Genomic DNA, 7,324 nt, shown 5'->3' on the forward strand with positions numbered 1-7,324 from the left:
GTACATTCTATCTCTTCGTCCAGGTAAATGTGAACACACAGATTCTGCTAAACTGATGGCCACATTTGCACCAACTTCAGGAGGCTTTAGTCAAGCCCAGAGATCAGCTGCAAAAATGGATGGCAGTATTCACAAAAAAAAAAAAACCAACCCAAACCATCCATGGGTCTTAATTCCCTGCCTTCATTTGAAAATGCAAGTTCAGTCACCTCATACTCATTTTGAAATTTGACCCTTCATCACTGTCTTTAACCACAGAAATGAAGCTGACAACAGAAGGTTAGGCACAACTCTAACAATTGGTTTTGTGTTTGTTAATGCCACTATCGTGAGGACCCAAAATAAAATCAAATTAAATCTAGGACTATGCTGCTTATGGCCCTTGGACTTTTAAATGATGACAACAGTTTGTGAAAACTTATTTCAACCACAATTTCAAAAAAACAACTCAGAAAAGATAAGCAAACCAAAGGTGCAGATGACAAGATATTTGAACTCCCACATTAACAAAAGCTCAGCAACAGAGCTGTTGTTCACCTTATACACTCTGGACACATGCGGGTTCAGAATTACAGAACCCAATTTTCATTCCTAGCTTTCAGACTAATGAAGTAAAATTGCTACGTAATGCAATGGACATCTTAGTGAAGTTTGCTCAGCATTCAAGATCAGATACCTAAACATTAACATTCAGATACTTTGGGAAAAGCAATACCACAGAATAGAGAGACGGATAAACCTCCTCAATTCAGGCCTACTCTCCATATTAAAAAAAAAAAAAAAGGCAAGCTGCAACAAATACACTGATAAATAGTTACCTGCTGTAACAGCACAGAGGAAATCAGTGGTTTGGTGATACAGTAGGTCAAAATAATCGGTTGCATCCTAACAACAACTGGTTGAAATTCAGTTCTTAAAGGCAGACAGAGCCAAAGACTAGAGACCATTTTTGTTCTATAAGTGATTCTGGGAGATTAAATTTGAAACACAAGGGGGTGCTGGCCTCCAGGGCCTAGAAAACAGACTCATAAGCCCTCAGCTTGAAAAAGCTCAGGCCTACCTAATTTACCACCAGATAAATTTATCAGTGTAGGTCCAGCCAATTTACACAGTACATGATACGCTTAGATTCAGCCAACATAACAAAATCTGTTAGTCACAGCCTTGGACTGCCTCAGATCTTGAGATGACAAGGCCAGGTCTCTGCTGCACAGGGCTTCCTTAGCTGGGGTTGGGTTAGTGTCTTCCCTCCCAGTAGCCTCCAATGCCTTCAGAAGAACCTGGGGCAGAAATGCAGGGTGCACCCTGTGACTCTCCAGCACTGAATAACCAGCTACTTTTTTGGTCCAAGGAGTCATGCTCCCATCTGGTAGAAAGGCAATATCACTCGCTTTCCTCAGGTTTATAAAAACAGACATACCATTCAGCCATCAACACTGTATAAGGACTCCTAGATGACCCATTTGATTTCCAGCAGCACTAAGTCTTCATAAGTTTTCATGAAAGCTGCTGGCAGCTTTTGGTCACTTGGTCCAAGGATTAGGAGACAGACTCAGATACTTATTTATAACCACCCATCTCTCCCATCTACAGTCCTGCCTCTTCTTTTCGGCTAGAGTGATTTCTCATTTCAGAGGCTTGCAAGTGTGGGCTCTTCTCCATACCTTTCAGCAAGTGTGTAGCACTCCTCGTGCATAAGATGGTGATGAACTGTATCTCATCAGTGCCCCGTATCTTCTCCCCAGCAGCATAGAGAGTCTGCAATTTAACACACAATTGTTAGAGAGATATTCTGAGTGTGCAGCTGGTAAAGGAGCACAGTTTGGCTGAAGGCACTGCTAGGGTAAAGGGGTTTGAAGTAAGCCAAAACACTGTGAACTAGACTCTCCTAGAATGGTTGATTACTAACGCCCTTGACCACATCTTCTAGTCAAATTTAAACAGACACTATTCTCCATCCTTTCCAGTCCTCCTGCAGCAGCTAGAGCAGCCAGCACTACTCTTGATGCTTTTTCTACATTCTTTGCTGCCCCCCTCCACCATACTCTCATACTTTCATGTATGAAAAGCAGCTGAGCCCAAGCCCAGCTCTCATCATTCCTCTTTGGGAGAGCAAGGCTCAGCAGTGCAGGTAAAATTGAAGAACCCCAAGTTGCTTCTGATGAAAACCACTCCGCCCCAGACTATTGTGTTTCCAACCCCCTGTTGACCAGGACTTTGGTGTCCAGTGAAGCATTCTAAGTTCAAGACAGGTGGGATACCAGCTTATCACTGATCACAGGCGTTTGGGAGTACCTCTGCATCCTGAAGAGCCAGTGCTGTGTCCACATAGAGAGTGGCATTATCCCTCTCACCCTATAAGAAGAAGAAAGGTAACCATTTTGTCTCATGAAGATCCTTTCATATATAAGCATAACAGCATACACTCTGGGCAAGACCAATTATCCTTCTCAACTATCTATTTCTGCAGAGTACACAAGTAGTAATGGTTCAGACAGCACAAGGGCTAACTGCTTCCCAGAAAGACACTGAAATCAGTCATATGAAGTGGAGCCAAAAGAATATTGAGTTATTCTGCTGCTCGTCAGGAAAATTCAGAAAATGTGATAGCATAAATGCATCTGAATGCACTCAGCATTGAAGGGACAGACCCTGGAAGAGTGGTGAATCATAGTTGAGGGGCATTGTTTTCTAACACCCTTGTAGACTGTAATGGCTTTACACATATGTGAGTGAGGTGTCTCCCTGCAGCAGAGCTGGCTGAAAGTTCCTAGCTCCCTTATGGCTGCTAAGGGAGGGGGGTTCACTGCTTCAGTCACATTGAAGCCAAAACACCAATCCAGTCCAAGCGACATCTTTGTCTCTGCAGTTTATCTGGTGATCAGGGCTGCACTGTCTGTTCTATTGCATGTCTTCTCCAAAAAGGAAGAGAAAAATGTGAACAACTTTATATTCTTATTTCTGTTCTCTAGCATTACCTGAAGAAGACAAACCAGGATCTGTTCAAAATAGCCACTTGTTTCTGATTTTATGTCTTCTTCCAGATCAGAACCATATTCTACCCAAAGGAAAGAGAATGATGAGGGAAGGATTTGTTATTTCAGTGATACAGTAAGGATATTACCAGTCACCCCAGGACACACAATAGCCTGACACTAGTTAAGAATGTTGCTAGGGAAAAAACAGGGCTGAGACCAACTCACACCCTCAGCAATACCCAGAACAGCATTCACATCCAAGTCACTAATGCCACTGAAGTCCAAAGAATAAACTCAAAGTCAATGTCAGAGATGTAGTTTAAGGGACCAAAGAGATATCAAATATATACAGATATATATTTGATAAACTCCCATCTAGAACGTATTTAATAAGGAGAAAGCCAAGTGCATAGCTATAGTTAGGTTTGCATTCTGACAATAGCCTATGTGGTCAAGCTGAACCAAATCTGTGATTTGCTAACCTCTTCCTCTAGCTGGGTGGAGAGTTAGAAAGGGATTTTCAAATTCTCTCAGCATAGCCATGTTCTGTTTGACAGGCAGAAAGCAGTTAGGTTGCACCTTCTTTCTTTTAAAAATCCCATGTTTCTGCTGACAGCGCTAGTTGGTAACACCATTTCTGCTGTGCAGTCAGGCAGTCACACATTGCTCTGACCAGCAAATCAGAGCCTCAGGCACTTTACCTTCTCTGTACGCCTTGATTATCTCTTTGATCTGCGCTTTTGTCCGGGATGCCAGGATCTCTATGATAACACTTTCACTTGTTCCCACACCCTTTAACAGAAAACAGTGGAGAAGTAAGGGTGGAGAAAGGCATTTAGTCATGGACTGTAATTTATTGCTAGAGAAGTATGGCCAAGTGAGCAGTCGGATGGCAGTCAAGCGTTAGGCTGTATGCTGCGCCATAAGAAACTGTCAGAATGAAAGGTGGAGACATAAAACACATTTGGTTTGAACATGGTTTCCTTTACTGAGGTGCCTAATTCATAAAGGATGATTTTATAAAACCGTGCACTTCTGCAGTGCATTTTTGGACCTGGATTTTTGATAACCGTGTTAGAGGGATGTGGGGAGACCAAAGCTTGCCTGTCACTCCATCTTTGTACCATTTTAATAGAACTGTCTGCATTTGAAACTTAAAAAGATACTGTATCAATAAGTAGGATCCCAGCCAACCCCAGCCTGGCCCTCATGCTACCCCTCCTTGATTTCTTAAAGGTTTCAAGTCTCAGGTAAGGTGTCAGGGCAGTAGCTTTGGCCCAAGGTCATTAAGCTCCGTTCATGAGAGGCACTGCAGAAAGCATTGAAGGGATATTTAACTGAAAACCATCATTTGTGGATATTCATTCCTTGCCAAAGCTGAGTTTAGCTTTGCTGTTGTCTTCCCCAGGCTCTGAGACATGTATGTACAGAAACTCTCATACACCCCTAAACATTAAAGAAGAATTTTCCTCCAGATATGTATTAATAGCACATATTAATAATAAACTTAATCACGTATCACCCCAGTTAATATCACTTGTGTTAATAAGCACGGTTATGGGAAGTTAACACTGAATCCATACTACTAGTTAAATACTAGTGTGCAATCCACTTACCTTCATGGCATCATAGAGCTCCTTGGCATCATACTGGAATGGGGAATACATGAGAGCTACCATGAGTCTCTCAAAGTTGCCACTCAGTTCAGACTTCAGGCTTTCAATCAGATCCTGTTAAACATGAACCACACAGTTACATTAAAAGTCTCAGAGGATCTCTTTATTGCCTAGGGCCTGTTTTCATCTCCATGGCCTACAGCAATGAAGGTGAATGACAGTATTGTGTTGCTAGTTTATTAGAAAAGATTCTGGGACTGAAAGAGGCACCCAACTCCAAAACGGAATTTGTGTACGTCCTTCCACATTTCTTCTTGTTCCATCACTCAAGCTTCTCCCAGTTATTAACTAACTCTGCAGCAAAGTATGGAAGGTAAAAACCTTCCTCCACCCTGCTTTGCTCAGTGAGCAGAATCACACAGCTGAAGGCCTTGAACTGAGCAAGGGATGTAGCTTCAGACAGAGCCAATTCCCAAATCCTGTATATAAACATGCACCCAGGACTTCTGCAGAATCAAGCATGCCATCTGTTTGAAGACAAGCATCAAACTTTCCTTTCACCATAATGCAGGCTTTTTAGGGTATGAGTCACCCTGTTTTAGTGGGATGCAAACACTCTGTTCATTGTCCCATGTCCCCCCCCAGTTTGTTTCCCTCACTTAGGCCCTTGCATAGCAGTCCCATTTCAACAAGGGTCACTGGGGATTCTTGTTTCCATGCTGACCCAAGAGTCTATATTGCTCTTTCCCAATACATTTCCTTCTTTCCCTCTTTAACTGTGACTCTCAGACAACTGGCTCCAGAGTAAGGCTGGTGGAAGAGTTGGCTGCTGGGAAGGTTTTCCCAATAAAAGAAAGATTTTATCAAAGACAAAGATAGACACAGAAGAACATGGTTGTTAATAATGATAATAGTTTGTTTCAATTTTCAGAATTTCCTAATAAGTGTAATTAAATAAGTCTTTAAGTTGAACTTTCTTTGGCATTTAAAAGGGCCTGAAATCAAAACAATATTTTACTCAAAATGCCACTTAGAAAAGTATAAATTTTTGGTTTAGCTTTGAAAGTGATGTTTAAGTTAAAATAGATTTTTAAAAAATATTTCCAGTCAAAATACATTTTACACAAAAAAACCAACCAACCAAACACAGTCTTCAGGGGTGAAACAGTTTTTCTGACCAAAAATTGATTTCACACATTCACTCCAGGCCTTATAAATAAATACTCATCTAGTTATTTGAAGAAGACCTGCATATTCTTTACATGATGCTTGTAGGATGAACTGTATACCAATTTACTACAGCCTGCATGCAGTGATACAGTGACTGAATATGGTTTTGTTTTGGAAGAACCTTTCCAAACTGTCCTTTGAAGGATTTGGCAATCTGTTGACGCTGTGTATTGCTCCTCTTGGTTAGGACATCAATAATAGCTTGTTCATCAGTCCCTGTGGAGAGCAACAATAAGCCATAAACACAGTGCACAGAGTAAGCTGAGACTAGTGCAAAATCCCAATTCAAGTCTTCAGACAACCTTCCCTACTTCACTGTCTTTGTCATGTAGAAGTTTTAGTATGTATAGAAGAAACTCCTATTTTTAATTTTCCACTTTAAAAAGTGGTATCTCTGGCTAGTTTTCTTAAGGAATAGCTTTCAACTAGGCAGTTATAAGCAGAACATAGAATTTACATATGTGGTTGGAGTCAACTCACCAAGCCCCTTCATGGCCTTGTAGAGAGTCTGTGCATCAGGTGTGGGGTCGAAGTTTAAGGCACCTGTCACAGACTTGCCCTCTGCTTCACTCTGAAAGAAGAAAAATACATGACTTTTTACCACTGCTTTTTATTAGCTGAAGAAAAAGTAGTCTTGAAAGTAGATTAATATTATTCATTGCCTACACTTGGGGAAGGCACAGAAGAGTGGAAGGGTTAGTTCAAAATGTCTCAGCATAGCTCCAAAGAGAACAGAAGTTTCTTGCCAACAACTGTCTCTACCAGCCTTCAGCTTCTGGCAGAAACATGCACCACAAAGCATGACTGACACTGCTGCAACAGTCATTAGGTGCAGGCTCTCTGGTAGAAAAATGCTGAGTAGACTAGATTTTCCCATTCACCCATTAAATAAAATACTTCATAACATGTATGCTGTCATATTATATTACTATTAGGAACTGCATTTCCCTGTGGTTTGGTGCAGGATGGATTTTGATTTCATGGAATAGTCATGTTCTCATAAACCACTTTTCTAGGTAGCAGCTTTATTCTCCTGCTGTTGATTCACTTGTGCACATTCCAAGAAGGAAGTACCTCTGCTGGAAGGATCTGAGCCAACAGAATACTTTGAAGGAACAGATCCACCTGGAGAAGTGCAGGTTTGATGTTCTTCCCTGAACCAAGTGCCAACTACACAGGAATCCTCCAGACAGACCTCCTAAGGCACTGCCAGTAACAGAGTCCCAGGGCAGAAAGACACACTAAGACTTACTCCAGTGACCACAAGTAGTAGGGCCATCAAGCAGAACCCATCTGACTTGAATAACATGGACCACCAAGTGCTGCCCAGCAGCTTCCTGGTATGGTACAAATCCCTTCTGCTCTTATCTCCTGTGCTAAAGAGGGCTCTACCTCTCATCTCCTAGAATCTCATCTATGTCATCCCCAGAGGAAAAGCCTTCAATCAGTCCTTGCCAGGTGGAAAAACTTGTGGAAATTCCCTTCAGGACCTGCATTCCT

The 7,324-nt window shown here is 41.7% G+C and overlaps 1 protein-coding gene across 1 annotated transcript in view; it reads right to left on the bottom strand.

Moving 5' to 3' along the window:
* Positions 1-1,664: 1,664 nt before the first annotated feature.
* Positions 1,665-7,324, bottom strand: part of LOC104514999 (annexin A8-like) — a gene marked incomplete at its 3' end in the record, with an annotated part of 8,188 nt that continues 2,528 nt past the window's right edge. Inside the window, exons 2-8 of the mRNA XM_010158823.1 lie at positions 6,305-6,395; positions 5,946-6,040; positions 4,595-4,708; positions 3,680-3,770; positions 2,979-3,058; positions 2,296-2,355; positions 1,665-1,758 (exon numbers count right to left, since the gene is read on the bottom strand). Coding sequence (XP_010157125.1) covers positions 1,665-1,758; positions 2,296-2,355; positions 2,979-3,058; positions 3,680-3,770; positions 4,595-4,708; positions 5,946-6,040; positions 6,305-6,395 — 625 coding nt within the window. The remainder of the gene's footprint in view (positions 1,759-2,295; positions 2,356-2,978; positions 3,059-3,679; positions 3,771-4,594; positions 4,709-5,945; positions 6,041-6,304; positions 6,396-7,324) is intronic.

This window comes from Eurypyga helias, unplaced genomic scaffold, assembly GCF_000690775.1.
Source record: "Eurypyga helias isolate BGI_N326 unplaced genomic scaffold, ASM69077v1 scaffold13309, whole genome shotgun sequence".
In the NCBI taxonomy this organism is placed as follows: Eukaryota; Metazoa; Chordata; class Aves; order Eurypygiformes; family Eurypygidae; genus Eurypyga; species Eurypyga helias.